Below are 21,643 nucleotides of genomic sequence, written 5' to 3' on the forward strand. Positions count from 1 at the left end.
TTTAATCTACTTTTTGCTTCCTCTAAAAATTAGAAAGTTTCCCCTAATAACAAGGCAATAGCTATCTCTTTGGAAATTCTACCCTATCCTTCCCTATATAAAACCATAATTCATTCAAAGAACAATCCTTCAAATGACATGTGACAGCGCTCATTTCCTCTCAATGTTTTTTCGTCTTTTCGACACTAAAATCTTCATTGCTTTTTTTTAAGCTCTATGGGACATTAGTAAATTCTATAGTAAATGCTTTACTGTCTTGCTGAAAAGGGCACTGGATTGTAGAATCATGACCTCCTTTGTGCTGGGATTGTTCCTCTGGACATCTTACTTTGATCATGCTTTGTATCCCTCACACCAAATTGTAAATTTAATGAACACAGGGGTCATTTTCAATTATTGTAAAAACTTCTGCCACATCTCTCTCCACACTCATCCCCCACAAAACGCAATTCTTAGTACCAGGTCAGTTCTATGATATCATATGCATGATATCTTCTTTATTCTTACTATTACCAGTTAGTTTTTAAAATGTGCAAAGCACCTACTATGTGCTGAGCACAGGGGATAAATAGAAAGATAAAAAGCAGTCCTGATCTGAATGAACTCACAATCGACCAGTACTGTAGGTCCTTACTACGGCCTGTCTGGACTTCTTCTACCTCAATTCAACAACAAATGATAAAAGTATCTACTGTAGTAGCAGGCACTATGATACAAAGACAGAAGTTCAACAGTTTTTGTCCTCACAAATTTGTTGGCATTCTACTGCTGAGTTCTTATGGGTCCTTCTGCCTACATTCTTTTTCTGATTCTTCTATTGACAAAATATTAACTATTGACAAAAATGTAGCATTATGGGAAAATGTGTTGGAGGGAGAGGATAATTAATCTCAAATTCTTCCTTAGGTTTCTAGATTAGTCATTTATCTGAGCCTCAATTTTAGGATCTAAAATGGGGACAATATTTCTTAAAATGTGTGATTCATAAAATTATCATAAAGATCAATGGAGATTACAGGGGCAGCTGAGTGATACACTGAAGGATCTCAATTCAAATCCAATTTCGGACACGTACTAGTTGAGAGACTTTGGGCAAGTCACTTGACCCAGTTGGTCTTACTTTCCTCATCTATCAAATAAGCTGGAGAAGTCAATTTGCAAACCACTCCTCCAGGATGTTTGCTAAGAAAATTCCAAATGGGATCATGAAGAATCAAACACTGCTAATTAACAAAACAACAACAAAAATGAGATTATTCGTTCAAATGTTTTAAAAGCTACGAAATACTATATAAATAACCATTGTTATTGGTGCTGTTGGGAGTTTGGGGGGTTTGGGTTTTTTTTCTTTTTTCTGAAAGCCAGTGTGACACTGACTTCAACTCTGGAAGAAGTGGGTTCAAGCCTAGAATCTAGCCTAACATGTATGTAACCATTAACTTCTTTCAAACTTTTGGTACCATAGGCAGCTTTGTTATACCACAGGCTGTAATGCTAATGTGTTGATTGGTCTTAATAAGGGTATTTCGATTTGGGAATTAAGGATAAAAACAAACAAACAACAAATCGTAACAATAAGTAGAAGGTCTTGTCTCAATAGTTGGTGGTTTTCCTCTCCTTTGAGCTCTTTTGAGCAAAGACTGGATGACCCTTGTGAATTATGAGAATGGAAAGTTCTATTGAGGCCTAAATTTCAGTAATAATTGTTTCTTGAGTGTGATTTCTTTACAAAAATGGATATATATGTATATATATATATATATATATATATCTCACTATATATTATATGTATAAAATACATCATATATATATGTGTGTGTATATATATATATATATATATATATATATATGTAACATTGGTCATATTATGCCATCAATTGCTTTTCATTAAAGTAAGCAGCAGATTTCATCTTGGGGTACAGACTAAAGAATGTAGAAGCCAGGATTATAGAGATGAGTTTGCAGCACTTTTGTGAAACTCATTAAAGTCTAAGCAAATCTTATTTCTTTTCTCTCATTCCCTTGGTTAAGAAATGCCTTCACCTTTGGAACTGACATCATTTTGGTTTGTTCATCTTGCATGTGCTGATCAATGAATAACAAACTGGTCCTATCTGCTCTATTTGACTAGAAACTGCCATTCCATATGCATGGAAGAATGATGTAGGGATGGAAAGAAGTGGCATTGAAGCCTGGTTCTTGACAAGAAGAGGCCCCCATAGGAGAGCCAACCAGTTCAGGGAATATACCATATCCAAACTTCATGCTTTTCTCTTCTATTAGAACAGTGTTCTCTATGCAGTAGGTGCTTAATATGTTGTCAGGGGAAAATGAAAAAAAACTTAGTATTATTATGAGACAATAAAAATTAAACATCTGTTTCCTTTTGTTCTCAATACCTCAGGAAATAATTTAAGTACCTGAGAGCTCCCCAAAAATGTCACTTTGAGTTAGTCTCTAGATTATCATTCAACAGCCATTTAATCTATAGTCTTCTTGTCTACTTCTTTTTTTGACAACGTTAAAAGTAGTCCAGAATCTGAACACAGACTGAAGTATATATTTTTTTCTCTCTCTCACTATTCTTGAGTTTTCTCATCTTCTTGGGGGGTGTATGTTTACTCTTATAACAAAATTATTGTAATAATATAAAATGAATAAATCTAGATCCTTCACTGAAAAAAATAGATAAATGAATAAATAAAAAAATGAAAGTAGTCCAGGGAAAATAAAGTGAGAATTAGAAACCACAGGATAAAGTACCTTTCCAAATAAACTGAGAAAATAGACAAGAAAAAAAATTCTGAAATGTTCTTTTAGTCATCCCATTTTTCTCAGCTACTTTTCTGAGTGCCTTACTTAGACTCTGGATAGCAAAACTTCTGGGTATTTTCTGAGGCCATATGATCAGATGCCTTCAATTTTGGGTTAATGATACAGTTTTTGTCAACTGTCGTTCACTGTCTTCTGTCTTTCTCAATTGATGAGCAACCTCTTTGCAGTGAGGGTTTTTGTTTTCTTTTGTTTGTTTTTCTTGTTGCTGTTTTTTAATATCACAAAAATTTTTGCTTTAAATATTTTTATGCATATAGAATATTTTCTTCTGTCTTTGATTTCTTCAAGGGTACTGGTCTATTGGTGATAAAACAGAGACAAAGGGCATTCATTATTTAATGACTTTTTCATGCATCATCCCAAATTGCTTTCCAGAATGACTGGATTCATCCATAGATCCATCAAGAATACCTCAAAATGTCCTCCCTGCCCAGTCTCTCAAACATGCCATTTTTCTTTGTTGTTGTCTTTTTCTTTAAATCAACAGATAAAACAAATTAAATTGTGTTTAATTATTAGTCCTGGTCTCTTATCTAATTTTAACTCTTTCTACTCACCTTCTATATAATAAGCACAGTGCTAGGTGCTCAGAATATAAATACAATAAATGAATAGCTCTAATACTAGGGTCTTTTAAAATTTTATAAATGCAAAAATGATAGCAGATCATAGATGGGGTTTTTTTGTACAAAATAATCTATTTTTTTCCAAAAAGCCAATCAAGTTTTTAAAAAGTTATAGCTTATTTCTATCAAAGAGAAAAAATGTCATTCTGATGTTATCCAAATGACAAAGTCACAGAATCATATAATTTCTCAAATGGAAGGGAACTCAGCCACTATCTAACCAATTTTTACCCAAGCACCAGTGTATGCTACAACATACTCATACAAGCTGTCATTAAGTCTTTTGTTAAAATCTTCCATTGAAAGAGGACAAACACCCTTCTAAGTGTGGGTTCCGCTTTTAGGATATTACTCCACAGGGACAATTCTATTAGGAATTTTTCCCTCTACCATTATCCACAAACCTGTAATTTCTTGATTTTCATTCAGCTCATTTGATCTTACAAAATCCCAAAGTTAGAAGAGACCACAAATAACATCTATTTGTAGCCACACTTGAACATGAAACCCTCTATAATATACCCTTCAGAAGTTTAATCTAGCCTTTATTTGAAGACATCCAGTAAAAGGTTCTACCTGTCCTTCTTAGTTTGGGCCTCAACCAGTTAGAAACAGGTATAATCTCTCAAATTTATCTCATTGTTTTTATATATATATATATATATATATATATATATATATATATATATATATATATATATATTATATATATATATATATATATATATATATATATATATATATATATATATATATATATATATATATATATATTTAACAGTACTCAGTATTGGGAAAGTCCTATATGAGTCCATGGATACAGAGGCAAAAACCAAAAATAAATTTGACCATTTATCAAATATTTGATAAATTATCATGTTCTCTATAAGTTTTCTTTTCATCAAATGAAATAGCTCTATTTGCTTTCACTAATCTGCAAAAAACATAATCTTGAGGCCCTTCAACTTCCAAGATGTTTACATTTGTACACTCTTAAACTTAAAATAGCCACTTATAAAAAAATACATATTCAGAATACTGCACTACAAATGAATAACCACACTCCTGAATGCTATATTCTATGATTTCAGTATATCACAAGGATCAGCAGGTTTAAATTTCTTAATATCTCAGAACTATTGTCAAATCCTAATAGTTATAAGTGGTTCAATGAACATGGAGTAAAGAAATGTTTTACTTCCACCCTAGAACAAGAGCATTCCACTCTGTTTATCAAATCCAATAACTTTTTCACTTCTTTGCCTTCTTCTGAAACACATATATAGATGCTGCTCCCACTGTCGACCAGTTAAGAAAAAAATGGATAAAATGTCAATTAGAAAATGGCCAAATCCATGGCACTGAGGTAATAATAAAGATGGAGAATAAAATATTTGTGAAAGTAGAATTGATCTTCTTTTATCCTACAATGTTTCAGAAGATTTTGTGCTCTGTAGCTCATTTAAAAAATGCTCACTCCATTGAATAATTTTAGGAGAAACCATACTCCTCATTTATCTTGAGTAATCAGCAGAAACTATCTTACTTCCTACTTGCACAACATTTAGTTTCCCTTCAAATGGTTCTGTCTCAAAATTCTGTTAAGGATAGCTGACATCACTTCAGGTTCTCATTGATTCACTCTAGAAAACAACATGACAAAGACCACTGAACATGTTTGGAAAATGTTACACTCTCCTTTCTAATATTGGCCCTGATTTGACAGTGGATTGTCAAAAAATCTTTAAGAGGAGTTTCAGAGCCAGATGGATTTTCATCTGTATCCTGATGGGTTGGAGGGAATGGAAAAAGCTACAGCTGGTTAATCTCTTAGGTAGAGTTTTCAGGAATTAAAATTCATCGTTGGCAAATAAAACATAATGTATCTGGACTCCCAGTGCTTAGCATAGAGCTGAGCACATGATTGACTTTGGAGGATAGCTATTTGATGATTCCTACATAGTAGGCTTCCATAAAACAAACTTGGAATTGAAGTCACTGTTTATCCATCCTAGAAAGACTCAAGTGAGTCTTTGAGCAAATTACTCAGGTCTATAATGTCCACAGAATCTCCTCAAAGAATATCTAATCTAACACTTTAACAGGAATCCATCACAAAGTATTCTCATCGAAAATTCATCTAGCTATTGTAAAAATGATGACTATTTATAAAGGTTTCACCAACTCGTATGCTTTTTTTTTGGAGTTGTTGAAATCAAAAAAGTAACAGTTTACAGAAAAGACTGTTATACCTAGAAATATAGAAATCATTGTTCTATACTACAAATCTACTGAGATGGAAGCAGAAAGACGTATATAGCCATGCCACGGACATGTTCATATATATTGTCTACATTTGAGACACTCAAAGACTGCACTGACTATGGGATAAGGATACTTGCTGTTTTGGGGCTAAAAACCAAGTTCCAAAAGAAAACACCATTTGAAAAGTGAAGGGCTTCATGTTTTCCCATTATAATAATGAGGAATCTCTGCTTCTTTTACATATCAGTAGAGTGCACTGAAAGAAAATGGCATCATGTGATTTCAATAAATGTGATGTCCAAGACCTTGGGGCTCCCTTTGTATACACTTTATACTTAAGAACAAACCATTTTAACCAGTCCTTGGTACTTTATTTCTTCCTTCATTATTTTCTTCTTTTTTTCCAATAGTATCAAAGTTGGACTTCCCATTCTGTAGATTTCATATAATAATGTCTTACACCCTCGTCATTGCTTTAGTTTTTGATAATGTGATACAGGTGACAGCTTTTTCCCAACTTCAAAGAGCAGGAAAAAAAGATGAGAAGATAAAGCTTGAGTGACATTGTGGTATAATATATAGTGCTGGGTTTAGGACCGAGATGATTTAGTTCTCAGCCTGGATTTTTTTAAGTTGTATGTCCTTTACTAAATTTCTTCAAGACCCCATTTTCTCAATTGTATAATAGAGAAAATGATAATCATGCTTATTTCTGAACTATCTACACCTTTGTAGTGAGATTAAAAAGGAGTGTATGTCTGTTTATAAATCTCAAAGTGCTAAATGCATTACTATTATTATTATTCTCAACAATAAAATCACTGAACCAACTCTCAACCCTTATAATTTATTACTTATCCATCATCCATGACTAAAAAGATCTTTCAGGCTTTTTAAGAAATATCAGGATTCTAGATACTCATGCAGATGAAAAAGGCAACAGGGGCTCCTAATATTAAACCCAACTTTTTTTTGGCATCCTTTCAGGGACCACGTAAGAGACCTTATTATTACAAAGTCCTCTATTTTTGAGAGGAAATACAGAACCCATTTGCACAAGGTCAGACTATGGAGATGTAGTGGATTTTGATGCTTCACATTGCTAATGTATAAATACCACATTGGGAGATATCCCTTCAAACTCCTGACATTCCCTTCATCCAACAGTTATAATAAATATTGACCTATCCTGATTTCTGGTTGTCCAAAAAAAGAGCATGTTTGATTAGGTTCAGTATTTTTTAATTTTGCTGCTGACATGGACTTACCTAAAATGAAGCCATACTTATATGGTTTACTTACTATCTTACAAATTCTGTGTTTCATCTCCTATGTCTGTGCCTTGAAGAGACTATTCTATAGCTGAAATGCTCTGACATCCCTATTGCTTCTCGAAATGTTGCCAAAACCTCTATTTTATCTTGTCTTATCTTTGAAAAGGCTTTCCTGACCCAATCTTAGCCATTAATGATTGGCTTTAACCATGAACTCCTTCATAGCTGAAACTTTCCCCAGCTTTTCTTAGTTCCTCAATTATTTATCACATGGATAGTAGATAGTTTAAAGCTTTTTTGACTTGGCCTTTAAACCTGGAAAGAACATTGGAGATCAAAATTTCCACCCCTTCATATTACTGGTGAGGTACTAAAGCCCAGACAGGTAATGTATCTTGTCCGAGATCATCCAAGTAAGTAGTAATTAAAGCCAAGATTCAAAACCAAGTACATTGATTCTAGGGTCTTTTCCACTGTTACACAGTATGTGTATGTGTGGGTCTATGTAAGAGGGAGGGAGGGGGAGGGGGAGGGGAGGGAGAGGGAGAGAGATGGAAGGAAGGAACTAGATTTTTCCATTTAAAAATTGTAGCAAGAACATTTTATCCAAAAAAAAAAAAAAATACCTCCAAGATTATATAGAAAGTTAAACTTGTTTCTTTCTCTTTGGTTCCTTAATGATTCACTGCCATCTCTGCCCTATTATTCCTTTAACATACTTAGAAATTCATTCTCAATATCCTAAGGGATATATGACATGTATCTTGTATGTAGCATGATTCCTAAGCTAATATTTTTCAAGTCACTTTTCCCTTCCTTGATGCCCTATAATTTATCTGTTTATTTCCTTTTACTGTCAAAGGGAATTTGCCTCTGTGTGTGTGTGTGTGTGTGTGTGTGTGTGTGTGTGTGTGTGTGTGTGTTTAGAATTAGTTCCTTGAAGAAAAGGAAAGGAATATGTTGAACATGTCCAAGTTGAAAGCAGGGGAGAGAACCGGGGAAAATGATAAGAACTAGGAATACCCTTCCTCTGTGTTCCGCATTCTTCACACTTTGCCTGCTATTTCTGAGGCAGTTTTTGGTGTCTTTCTCTAGCTGTAGAATATGTTCCATGTGGAGGATATTGGAATACATTGACAATATATGACAAAGCTAAAAACGGCATTTCTTTTTCTGCAGAGCAGCAGATGTGTGTGCTGTTCCTCCTAAATAATGCTCAGCAATCAAAGATGAGGAAGGGGCGATGCTACTGAGATGCAGGGAGAGAAAAAGGAAACAGAATCCTTGCTCAGTCAGAGCCTTTTTGCCAAGCCTTGCTCTTATTTCCTCCAGGAGACCTTCCACTTAAGTGCCAGTGTAAATGATGCTCTTTCCAACTTACCGTCCAGACATCCTTAGCACAAAGATATGGGATCAAAGATGAAAAGGACTTCAGAGGCCAAATCCTTTATTTTGGAAGAGGAACCAAGGCATCAGAAAAGTCCACTAATTGCTCAAGGTCACATAGTTGGTAGCTGTTAAAAACAGAATTTGACCATGAGCCCTCTGACTCCAGAACCAGTCCTCTTTCTACTCTACTGTACTCAATGAAGCATTCCTGTCCATATGTGAGGAGATGGGTTCCTCAAAATCTATTATTTAAATATTCCATTCTAGTGAATTTGGCTTATTATATTGGCCTGGGAAAAGGATCTGCTTTGGTTTTTTTCCCTTAGATTTCCCTGTGAACTACTTGGTCTACAACTGAATTCTTTGGTGAAGTAGTTTCCAGAGGGACTGGACAGTCCTGTTTCCAGTCTCCATTAATAGGATTACAAATTAAAAACCAGAAGGGACTTTAGAGATGGTGAGTTCAACCAAACTAATAAAGAAATCAAGAGCAGAAATAGGTCACTTGCTCATATTTATATAACCTAGATTGTATGGCTCTAAATACATGATCTTTGGGTTTTACATTCAAATTCCTTTCTATAGTACCAAATCTGGCCACTGGACCCAGATGACTCCTGAGGAGAAAGGGAGGCTGGAAAGTTAGCACAGCTCCCCCTCACTCAAATCCAATTCATGTGCTTGTCATGGCATCTGTCTTGTCATGGTCTTCTTTGGGAATGAAGAATAAACATCATCAATATATTCCTAGGGAAAGGATTAACCTAAGAAATATGTCCAGTATTTTATGAATTCATTTTTTTGTCAGATTTTTGCAAGGCAATGGGGTTAAGTGGCTTGCCCAAGGCCACACGGCTAGGTAATTATTAAGTGTCTGAGACCGGATTTGAACCCAGGTACTCCTGACTCCAGGGCCGGTGTTTTATCCATTGTGCCACCTAGCCGCCCCAATATTTTATGAATTTAAACGGATATGTCTAGAGATCTATATTTTTGGAGAGGATGACTATATTCATAGAATATACATTCCCCAAAGCCAGGATCTATTTCACTGTTGACTTTGTCTTCCTAGTTTTGGGCATAGCATCTGGTGCATGTTAAGGTATGCTTGTTGAATTAAATTGAGAAAAGCACAGATCAACCTGAATATTCATAAATATTTTTTGGCTATTCATCAACAGTTTGTAAACTCCCGAAAGGCAGAGATTGGTGTGATATTTTTGTCTCTGTAGCCCAAGTGCCAAGTACTGTGTCTATTACATTAATAAATATTTGTTGAATGATTAAATGGTCATCACTCAAACAGAGGGAAGATTAGGATATTTTTTTAAAAAAAGAGGAACCTCAACTTATTAGATTTTCATCTATCTCCAAAGCACCTCATTTTTCTTGAGCCATCTTTTTCTCATTTGCCACACTGATTTTCTTGAGTCAACAACAATATTAATGAGGTATTATAGTTTTAACATCATCTCCAAGGGTGATCCATTTGTCATTACTATTAACTCACAAAAAGCAAACTGTTGAATTTGGAAACATGATTTGTCCTTCCAAGGTAATCTAGAGTAGAAAGATGGGAGGTGTGAGAGGAAAGAAGGACAGCATAAATGAAAGGCATCCTGGTGGCATTGACTATCACAGAATTTCCCAGCAGTGGTTTTAGCACTGCTCCTTCTCTCTTAAATGTAAATTATCCTCAACCGTTTACTGAATATCATACTGCCTACCTATATTTCTAAGCTAATTAACACATTATTTCCTGTCATGCAAACTATGTTCCTGCCAAAGTGGCTTTCTAACTACTCTCTATATGCAAAATTTCATCTTCCAGCTACATCTTTGCATAGTGCTTCCCTGATGAATGGGATGCCTGCCTCTCCTCCTCCTCCTATTTCCAAGTTCCCTAGGTCTTTTCCATGTTCAGTTCAAGCACCATCTCTTAAGAGAGCCTTTCTTGCTAACCCAATGTGTGACTTCCCTCAAGAAATTTTCTTATGTGCATCAATTTGTATATATTTTGCATTTGCTTATTAATATGGTTTCTCCTAAGTGAAATGTAAGTGCCTTTAGCTTAGGGATTGTTACAATTTTCTCTTTGTATCCCCAGCATCAAGGGCAATGTTCGTTAAATATTTACTGAATTGCAAAGTTCTGTTGAATTTTAAGTGCTGTACATCAATTACAATTTAAAGCTATCTGAGACCCAGATTGTAGGTTCATTTTGAACTTGTCAAGGCCCAACCAAATCTTGCCATATCTTTTCATTTGCCAGGGTAAAGTCTCCATTAGTTCTCAGGACTTTCTTTGAAGTAATTCTTACAGAGAGGAATTCAATTGAACTCCATATGTCTTTTGACCCTTTAATGCTTACCAAATTCTATTGATGGCCTTAATGTGAAGTAAAAATATCATAGCATCCCCCCGCCAAAGGATCCCGGGTTCTAGGAGGAGTCAGCAGCACCAACCCCAGATACTAAAGTCTGTAGGTGGCATGGCTAAAGAATATTTAATATTTCTTTTCCAGGGGCAGGAGGAGACACTCTAAGCACCTTCTAGCATTTGAGCCACGCTTCAAATAAGCTCTGTCCAAGTACAGAAAAAAACCAACAATATTTTATTTATAACCTTATTTTAGTTTTTTTTTTGTTTTTAAACTACAAATTCTGGTTCTAGAGTCATTAAAAGATCATGGGATTTATAGATTTTGACATGTAAATTAATCTCTTATTTGTTTGCTTTTTTTCTTTTTTTCTTTTCTTTTCCACAGAATGATCCTCCCAGTAAATACAGAACAGGTCATTACATGAAAAATATAAGATTTTGCATTTTTTTCCTCTTTCTCTCTTATAAATCTATGTCTAATACTGCATTCCCCCATTGGAGTATTTCATAAGGGCATGAGAAGAAGAAAAAAAAGAAAAAACAGAAGAGACAAAATAGACCGAATCTCACCACTAGAATTCACCATAAAAATCCCAAAGTGTAACAGAATTCTTACAAAATTTCCTAGACCAGTTCTTTAGGGGTTTGAGATCTTCTATGAAAAATATGGCAAAGAGGGAGGGAGGGCAGCAGGGGAAGGAAGGGTAAATAAATGCAGCAAAACAGGTTCTGAGGAATACACATGATTTTGTCTGCTTTAGATCACAATAGAATTTTTAATAAATAAATTTCTTTTCTTTTTTGTTTTTTTTGTAAAGACACTTTTTTGAAACAGTAGATTTAGCCCAGTCATTTGTGTCATTTTTTTATAAACCGTCTGTTGTTTTTTTTCTCTGTAACTTTTGTAAATGTTTTAGATTTGAGTCTCTTGTACATTGTCTTTCGAGTTCATTCGAATCAACAACGGTTCATGCACTGAACTGTGTATTGAGTTTATTGTGTTAACTGTTGTTGTGTGGTTGAAGGGAGATTTGTAAGAGTTATAGTGATTTAGGTGCTCATGTTCTATAGCAGGCATGGGCAAGTGGCTCTCTATGGGTGTGTCCCCTGTAATCTCATCATCCACATTAATGATCTCAACAGTCCGAGTGGGAGCATGGTGATTTTGCCGATGGTGCTGTTTTCTCATCTTGTAGAAGATGACCAACATCACCGCTGCCATAAGAGTGATGGCTACAAAGCAACCAATGATAATCTTAGTGGTTTTCATCACCTCATCAATCCCCGGAATGCCATTGTTTATATCAGTCACAGGGATGGTGAATGTTTTTTCCGTTGACCTTGTGCTCTGGGGCGTAAGAGAGGTGGTCACATTGGTGGTCTCCCAGTCAATGACTGGTGTGGGCCCCACATTGTTCTCTGTGGTTCGGGCCTCGTCCTGAGAAGGTTCCATAGTCTCTACGGTGACAGTGGAAAAATACGAGAATGGGGTAGTGGTTGCTGCGGTCACATTCAGGGTGGCTGAAGCTGTGGTATTCCCGACAGAGTTACTCACCATGCATGTGTACATGCCTGTATCTTGTATAGTTACATTAGTAAAATTTAATGTGCCATCACTGAGCACAGCAATCCGGACCTTGTATGCCCCATGTGTCATGACCGTCCCATTGGGAGTAATCCAAGATACAGAGGTCAATGAGGTGGAGGCCCGACACTTGAGCTCTGCCGCCATGCCCTCTGTGACATTGAGATCCGTGGGAGGCTCAACAATCACGGGAGCATAGCAGGTAAAGTAATTCTGGTCCAATTCCCCAATGTACCTCCCTTTCAGGTTTGAGGGTGTATTACAGCGGGCACAACATGCAGTATTTGAGGGTGCCATGTCCTTGATCCACCAACTGAGCCACAGAATATCACAGTTGCAGTTCCAAGGGTTGTGATGCAGGTGGATCCTTTCGAGGTGATGGAGGGGCGTGAAGAGGTCGTGAGGCAGTAGGGTCAGATTATTGTGTGCCAAGTTGATCTCTACCAGTGACTGAAGGTTGTCGAATGCATTCCTTTCAATCACTTGGATCTGGGATTGGATCATCCACAGTTTCTGAAGGTGCATCAAACCCTGGAAAGAGCCCGGCCTAATGGCGGACAAATGGTTCCCAGAAAGATCCAGCTCATCCAACTTGATGAGTGGGGTGAGGTTCGGGATTTCCCGCAGATTGCACATGGCAAGGTTCAGATACCTCAAGTTAGAGAGACCCTCAAAGGCCCCTTCTGAGATGTATGAAAGCCTCTTCAACTCTCCTAAGTCCAACCGACGCAAAGAAGGAATTCTGTTAAAAGCATACGAAGGGATGCTTTCGATGGGGTTATTCCGCAGCCAGAGTTCCTTCAGTTTAGACAGGTAAACAAAAGCCCCATTCGGGATGGTGGTCAGTCGATTGTCAAAGAGCTCCAAGGTGTTGAGGTTTGCCAAACCATTGAAGGCCCCGATTTCAATGGTTCGGATATGATTCCTGCTCAGCTGGAGGATCTCTAGGTGCCTCAAGTGTTTGAAGCTGTTCACCTTGATAATTTGAATCTGATTCTCATGGAGATTCAGGAGCCGCGTGTTGGTGGAGATGCCGTCAGGGACCTCTCTGAGATTTTTCCGCACACAGATGACCTTGCTGAACTGGTTACTACAGGAGCACACAGAAGGACAGGTTTGGGCCCTCACCAGACCAGCCACCACTAGGAGTTGGAGAGCCAAAAGCACCACAAGCAGGGGGTCAAATAGGGCCCTGTTAAACCTAGGACCTATCATTATCTGCTGTGGATGTAAGGTCATCTTGTTCAACATTCATAATTTATTTGGTGTTGGTCCTTCTGGAGTTCAAACAATCTGAAAAAGAAAATAAAAACAATGAAAATTAGATCTCTGACAAATATCTTTCATTGACCGGGGTCTACATTCAAACTCTCCATTCCCAGAGCTAAGAGAACAAGTGGTGAGCTATTCAATATTGTGAGATGTGCTCTGACCCAATAAGCATGTAACTCAAGTAGGACCATAAGTGAAAGTGCAAAGAAATGAAAGACAGGAGTGGTGGAACCAACACACACAATACCTTAACAGTCACCTGAAAAAAATGAATGGACCATTGCATTTATTAGAAAGGTCTCAATGTCATATAAAATGCCCGGATCATTGGATTAAAGACTAAGAGCACCCAGTTGGTTTTAGATTATCTTGTTACAGATGAGGAAAATAAGACCAATTGAGAGGACTTTCCCAAATAATAACTTTCAGAGCCAGAGTCTCTAATTTCAATTAGTCCAATTTCAATTAAGACAGTATTTATATATTGTACTAAGCACTGTGTTACACATTAGAGACACAAAGATACATGAAAAAAAATTCTCTGTCTTAAATGAGTATCTTAGGAGAATGCAAAGGAGGGCAGTCAGAATGATGAAAAGCCTGGATATAAAGGAAATGAGGATGTTTATCTTAGAGAAGAGAAAGCCCAGTTAGGACAAAAGAACTGCATTTCCATGTGTTAAAGACTATTACTTAGAAGAAAGATTAGATTTGTTCTGTTTTTCTCCAAAAGAAGCTTTTTTCTAACTAGGAAGATGAAAAGAAGCAAATTTATGTTTGATTTCTAGAAAAGCTTCGTTATATCAGATGGCTCCCAAAGCATAGTGGGACCTCCATGGGTACCAATGCTGCTTCTGGAGGCAGTAGATTTCCCCTCCCTGAAGGTCTTTGGGTAGGTTGGTCTATTTGCTGGGGATGTTGCAGAGTGAGAAACTGAACTCTGTGGTCAATGAGTTTTCTTGAAAATCTTGAAATTTTGTGACTTTTGAGTGACATTTCACTTCAACATTGGACAAATTTAACTTATGGTCCACTTATTATATTAGCATCTTTATATGAACCAGTCATTAACCCTCTTAATTTTTTTCCTTAGAAAAACAGCTTCTCTTTTTTATTTGGGGACTGACACCACACGCAATACTGACAACTTAATATCTGATAATGAAACCTTTGATAACATTTTCTTAACTATGAGAATTGAATATAATAACTCTGATATAAAATGGGTCAGGTCATAGGATCTCAGAGAACTTAGAGGCTATGTATTTGAATTGTCTTCCTTTTAAAAATGAGATAATAGAGGAACAGGAGAAGTTATGATATGCACAAGTCCACATAGGTAGTGGTCCTCTGAAAACAAATCAGGCACCTTTTTCACTCTGACAAACTATCTCCTATAATAGAGAAAAAAAGAGGGCATAGGATTTAGATAAAGAGCTGTATATTCAATAACCATCTGTTTTAATTTCTCTTCTGAGAATACTCTCCTAGGTAAAAGACTGTTACAAAAATAGGCTTTGGTGTCAGAGGACACAGACTCAAATAGTACATGTGATACATACTGCTTATGGAAGCCTGGATAATTAAGTTATCCTTTCTCAGACTCAGTCTGCAAATCTGTAAGATGAGGTGATTGGAGTCTATGATCTCTAGGTTCCCTTCAGTCTCTAGACCTATGTTCCTATGATCTATGAACTTGTGATATTCAGTAAGTATCCCCCTTTTCTCTGGGTTGCTTTATTACTAACTGTAAGGAGCTTCCCAAATCTTGAAGCCTGATTGATACTGAGATATTATTATCCACTGTATGTAGTGTTCCAAAGATAGAATCTCCTAAGCACTATAAAACTTCAATAGCTCCCTTTTACTTGTAGTTTAAATGGAAACTCTTCTGCTTATCATCTAGCTTCATCCTGTTGTTGGACCTGTGAATGAACCATACTTGTTTTCATATGCTTTAAATTTCAGTCTAACTAGTTGTGTGTGTCTCATCTCAGAGCCTTGTATACACTCTTTTCTAGTAAATTAATATTATTCCTCCTCATCTTTACCTCTTGAAAGGTCAACTTCATTTCTAGGATCAACTCAACTGCTACATTATAAAGGAGATCTTTCCTGCTTCCTCAATTGTGTCTCCCACTCCCTCCCTCCCTCCCTTTCTTCCCCATTAAAAATACTTATTTTTTTTATATTATGTACCTAGAGATAGATGGTAAAGTGGATAGACAATCAGATTAGAATTGGGAAGGTGTAGGATCAACTTTGGGTTTGGTGGATTCTATGTGATTCTGGACAAATAATTTAATTTCTTACTTCTCCCTAAAATACTTTTTCATTTCCTCATTATTAATTCCCAATGCCAATACATGCTAAGAAGAGTATCTATCTATCTATCTATCTATCTATCTATCTATCTTTCTATTCATCTATGTCTTATCTGTCTAAATTCTAGACTTATGATTCTTTGGTTACTTGTGTACATTTTGTTTCTATCAGTAGAATGTATGCTCCTAGAGAGACAGATTTCATTTGTCTTTTTTATCCCCGTTATCTTATAAGCCTCATTAGTAATAAGTGCCTAAGTAATATTTGTTGAGTTTAATTTAACTGAGTAATCCTACACTCTGTAGTCTTGGATGGGCATGGGGCACAGGAAATGTAAGAGAAGCATCCTTTATTACACCCCTCCAGCCATGAAGTCACCAACAAAGACCAGAACATTGTGATTTTAAATCATTCACTTTTTTTCTATCTTGTATCATGTTTATTCTCATCTCCCTCCTTGTGATGACAAAGAACTTTGTTTAATATGTTGAGAGGAAATAAGAAATGACTATTTAGAGCTAACTCTGCAGAGATCTGCTTATACATAATAAGCTCATAGCAGTAGGGCTAGTGTGGATCATTACCATCCTAATAAGGAGGCTAGAATGCTGACCAAATGCCAACAACATGCCAGGCATTCTTCAGATACTGTATTTCTTATAGTCTTTTCATAGTAGACATGTCACTAATGCTTACACAGACTTATTTGTATATAGTTACACCAAGCTCCATCCATTCAGTCTCTTCTAAGAAGACAGGGAGGAATGAACTGTCTGGGCTTCCCCTTCATCATTACTTCCTGTTGAGTCACAGTGTCTTGCTTTCCTGGTGACTTTTTCCTTACTTCCTTTCCAGGCTGTGGCGCATTTTCTATCTATTGCTTTTCTGCAAGGTCTCTCTGGAGTAGCGATTAATGAAATTCCCTATAAATCAGCCATAAGTGAAGTCTTATGAATTACAGCTGGCTCAGAGCACATTTATAACATAGAGCAACTGAATGCATAATGAATGGATCGACTGGAGCAAACTACCCTCCCAGACAGGTTCCCCACTTTAAGTTCCAAATGGTTTCATTTGGCATCAAAATGCCATGTTACGATATATGAGTGCATAAAAATTTATTTCTCACATCAAAGTGAAATCCATTTAAATATATTCAATCTTCAAAATGATATTGTCAGACAATGTATACTTATGAATTTATTTTGGGAGGTTTTATATTTAACTGCTCTGACACCCTAGAGTCACTTCCCAAAGGATGTCCTGTTTTCCTCAATATAGCTTTCTCTTTCTTTGTTCTACCAGTGTTTCTGGGACATCAATAAATAGTACATGGGTTGAAGCATAAGAAAGATGTAGCCAGAAGGGTCACTAACAGAATGAGTGATATGTAACAGCATTTTACAATTTTCTATTTAACCTATAGGATTGTTTTGGATCTATTTATTTATTCATTGTCTCCCCTATTAGATTGGGAATTCCTCGAAGGAAAGGACTGGTTTTGCCTTTTTGTATCCCCAGCACTAAGAACATTGCCTCCAACATAGTAGATACTTAATAAATTTTTATTGATTGACTGAATGAATGAAAAGTTTCTATGGTTGCACTGTAAAGAATTCTGGGCTTGAAGTTGGACTCCTCGTGGGAAGGAACTTTGTTTTTTTTTTTTTAATTTTATTTATTGGGGCAGCTATGTGACACAGTGAATAAAGTACCAGTCCTAGAGTCAGGAGGACCTGAGTTCAAATTTGACCTCAGACACTTAATAATTACCTAGCTGTGTGGCCTTGGGAAAGTCACTTAACCCCATTTACCTTGCAAAAACCCTAAAAAAATTATTTAAGGCAATAAAGTTAAGAGTGACTTGCCTAAAGTCACATAGCTAGGCAATTATTTCTGAAATCTGATTTGAGCTCAGGTCCTCCTGACTCCAAGGCCAGTGCTCTATCCACTGTGCCACCTAGCTGCCCCCATGAGAAAGAACTTTTTAAAAAATTTACAATGCTTAGTAAATTACTTCTTCATTCATTTATTTGGGACTATCATACTTTTGTGGCTATATTAACATAATTTAGGTTTTCTTTATGCATGGAGAAGAGGGGTGGGATTTAAAGTTCTTCCTATCTATTTACCTCTAAAGACTTTTTGCTAACTTTTTTTGTTTTGTTTTGTTTGTTTTGTTTTTGTGAGAGGAAGAAGTTGAGATTCCAATCACAAAGGGTGCTCAGACTGTCAGTTTTCTCCACTGATGTGCTTCAGTAACCCATCAGAAATATCACCTGGTTGCTAGGGACCCTGGGGGACTAGGACTTGATCATATCTCACAGTTAGTAAATGTCAGAATCCACACCTTCAGGGCTCCAAGTTTGGTCCCTTAGCTGCTTCACCTTGTGGTCTCTCATAGAGAAAGAAACCAATCGTTGTAGATGGTTCCTTTTTGTGAACTTCCTCCTTTGCATTTGCTTATGTTATTAAAAATAAGGATTAAAATAATTTAATAAACAATTAAAATAAAATAACAATTGAAAATGTTTCAAGTTTAGACTTGAACAATATCCCCTACTGAATGTTATAAATGAAAGAAAAATCTATAGGTGGCACAATAATCTTCATGTAGACCATATACAAAGAGGTTATTTCGATTCATTCATTCTTTCATTAGCATTTTTTTTTTTAGTTTTTGCAAGGCAAATGCAGTTAAGTGGCTTGCCCAAGTCCACAAGGCTAGGTAATTATTAAGTGTCTCAGGTTGGATTTGAACTCAGGTCCTCCTGACTCCAGGGCCTGTGCTCTGTCTACTGCACCACCTAGCTGCCCCTTTCATTAGCAATTTTAATGAGTATTATGTACAAAGCATTGTATAATGAATGACTAGAGATGAAAGGATAATCAAGGCATAGTTGCTGTCTTTCATATACATACATATATATATATATATATATATATATATAATGTATATATCATGTATTTAAATGAATCATCTATATTTTTCCTATGAACACACTGCTATTTGTTTTGTCAGAAAAACTATGAATTGGAACACTATTGTTCTATTAGAAACCAGGAGGGATGAGAATTCAGGGAAGCCTGGAGGGATTTGCATGAACTGATGCTGAGTGAGATGAGCAGAACCAGAAAAACATTGTATACCCTAACAGCAACATGGGGGTGATGATCAACCTTGGTGGACTTGCTCATTCCATCAGTGCAACAACCAGGGACAATTTGGGGCTGTCTGCAACGGAGAATACCATCTGTATTCAGAGAAAGAATTGTGGAGTTTGAACAAAGACCAAGGAATATTACCTTTAATTTAGGAAAAAACCCAACTGATATCTTATTGTCTGATCTTGCTATCTCTTAAATACTTTGTTTCTTCCTTAAGGATATGATTTTTCTCTCTCATCACATTCAGTTTGGATCAGTGTAAAGAAAAAAAGGGAAACAATGTAAACAATGGAAAGACTGACAAATTACCTCCTGGGGGGGGGGGGAGTAAGATTGGGGGGAAATTGTGAAACTCAAAATAAATAAAATCTTTAAAAATAACTATGATTACAGATAGAACTGCACTAAGACTGTTGGAGAACCCTATTTTAGAGAAGTTGCCAAGGGTCATTGAGAAGTTCAGTGACTTTCCAAAAGGAATAATATTGAAGATGTGTATAGAAAAAATGAGGAATGAAATGAACAAAACCAATACAATAATTTATTTTAAAAAGAACAAAACAACATTGTAAAGACAATGATGAAATCTGTAGAAACTATGAACAGTGCAATGGCCATCCATAATTTTAAAGGGCCAGTGATGAATCAAAATATATACCTCTTATATTCAAGATACAGCATAAAATAGGTTTCTTTTTTTGTATGAGAATTAAGAAATTTGTCCTCTGTCTCTGTCTCTGTCTCTGCCTCTATCTGTCCTTTCTCTCTCTCTCTCTCTCTCTCTCTCTCTCTCTCTCTCTCTCTCTCTCTCTCTCTCTCTCTCTCTATCTCTCTCTCATCTCTCTGCCACTATCTCTTCTCTCCTCCTCACCTTCTCCCTCTCCCTCTCCCTCCTCCTCTTTCTTTCCCTCTTCATCCTCTTCTCCCTCCAGTGGGATGCAAAGTGATATGGAAGAGAAAATACATTCCTGTTAATTAAAGGAAAAGAATACTTTCAAATGGAGAAGGTTGAGAGAGAGCCACAGGTGTGTGTAACTGTAATACTTCATTGTTTTACTTTGTTACTAGAGAAATCTGCCTGAGGTGAAAATAACTTGGAAATGACTAATAATGTTCAAACAAAACATATTGATAGAACTTTGTTTTATTTTAAATGGGGGTGTGTGGAAAACAAATAAACAAAGGAATTGCCCTATCCTCAGGGGCCTTATCTCTCAATAGGAAGGATTAGTAGACCTTCACAAGGCATGTATGCATACCTTCCTAAAACCAATTAAGAACTCAGTTTCTTCTAATATTTGATTAGGAATTAGAGCAATTCGATTTCCATAAGACTGTATTTAACCCAAAGTTAACAACCTTTTACTAAATACCTACTATGTGCTTTGTAAATATACTGTGCTTGCACCAATTGAGTGATGGGCTTTGTGGTAGGAGACTAAATCTACAAAAACCAAAAGAATGAAACAAGAGTCCCTGCAGGGGAAGGGTAGGCAGACCTGGGACAAAATCAGCCCCATTTCTACCTAAAACACATATTTTGTATATTTAAAGTATTGGGGGAAGAGAAAGCTATGCCTATTACAGCAGAATCCCCAGATAAGGGTACTATGAGTAATATACCCAAATAGAAAATAACCTCATTGAGGGCAGGGGCAGTATCACCATTTTGTTTCTTTCCCCAGAACCTAAACTAATGTCTGATATATAGATATAATGTATGCTTATTTCTTGATTGAGAGTCTTATGCAGGAGGCAGCATTTAAACAGATACTAGAAGTTGGCAGAGCTGCAACTCCTTTTTAGGGAAACAAAAATACTGAAGACCACCTTAATTATCCCAGGCACAATCCTCAGGAATATAATATTATGATAGAGAGAAAGAAATAAGAATAAAATAAAATAAATAAAATGCTGGTTTATAAACTGAAAGTCAGATCCATTGGATCTTAAAACCCTAGCTCTGAAATGAAGTCACAACTTGGCTAGGCTAAAAATAAAATTAATTTGTTTTTCTTGCTGTTTGCCTTCACATCATGCATCAAAATAAGCATACTTCATGGCGGGCTCTAGCGGTGCCTGCCTCCTTTTGATCAGAGTCACTTTTCCAGGTTGATTATTTATGAAGTTATGAAATATACATGGCCAACTTGTTACCTGAATTAAAGGGTGGACTTGGGGATTTTCTGGGTCTGTGTTTATATTTGATGCTGGATGCTTGTCATCCTTGCATTCTTTCAAGTGATTCCACCTCCAGAGGCTTTTTCTGATATACTCCAGGGGCTAATTCTTCTTGCCCTTACAAGGGATCTTATAGGAACTGTGTAGATCTTTTGTCCTGTCTCAGATGTATGACTCTGGGCCAGTCACTTAACCTCTGTTTGCCTTAATCCCCACTAGAAGGAAATGGAAAATCACCCCACAGGGAAAAAACCCAGACAATCTTCTCCATGGAGTAACAAAGAGGCAAATAGGACTTCAATGACTAAATAACAAACCTTCTAGGCGCATATTCTTTCAAT

The 21,643-nt window shown here is 36.4% G+C and overlaps 1 protein-coding gene across 1 annotated transcript; it reads right to left on the reverse strand.

The window, feature by feature from the left end:
• Nucleotides 1-11,518: 11,518 nt before the first annotated feature.
• On the reverse strand, nt 11,519-13,673 carry LRRC4C (leucine rich repeat containing 4C). The gene has a single exon (XM_074227581.1). The coding sequence runs from the start codon at nt 13,605-13,607 to the stop codon at nt 11,685-11,687; it is 1,923 nt and encodes a 640-aa protein (XP_074083682.1). The 5' UTR covers nt 13,608-13,673; the 3' UTR covers nt 11,519-11,684.
• Nucleotides 13,674-21,643: the final 7,970 nt, after the last annotated feature.

This window comes from Macrotis lagotis, chromosome 3 (assembly GCF_037893015.1).
Source record: "Macrotis lagotis isolate mMagLag1 chromosome 3, bilby.v1.9.chrom.fasta, whole genome shotgun sequence".
Classification (NCBI taxonomy): Eukaryota; Metazoa; Chordata; class Mammalia; order Peramelemorphia; family Peramelidae; genus Macrotis; species Macrotis lagotis.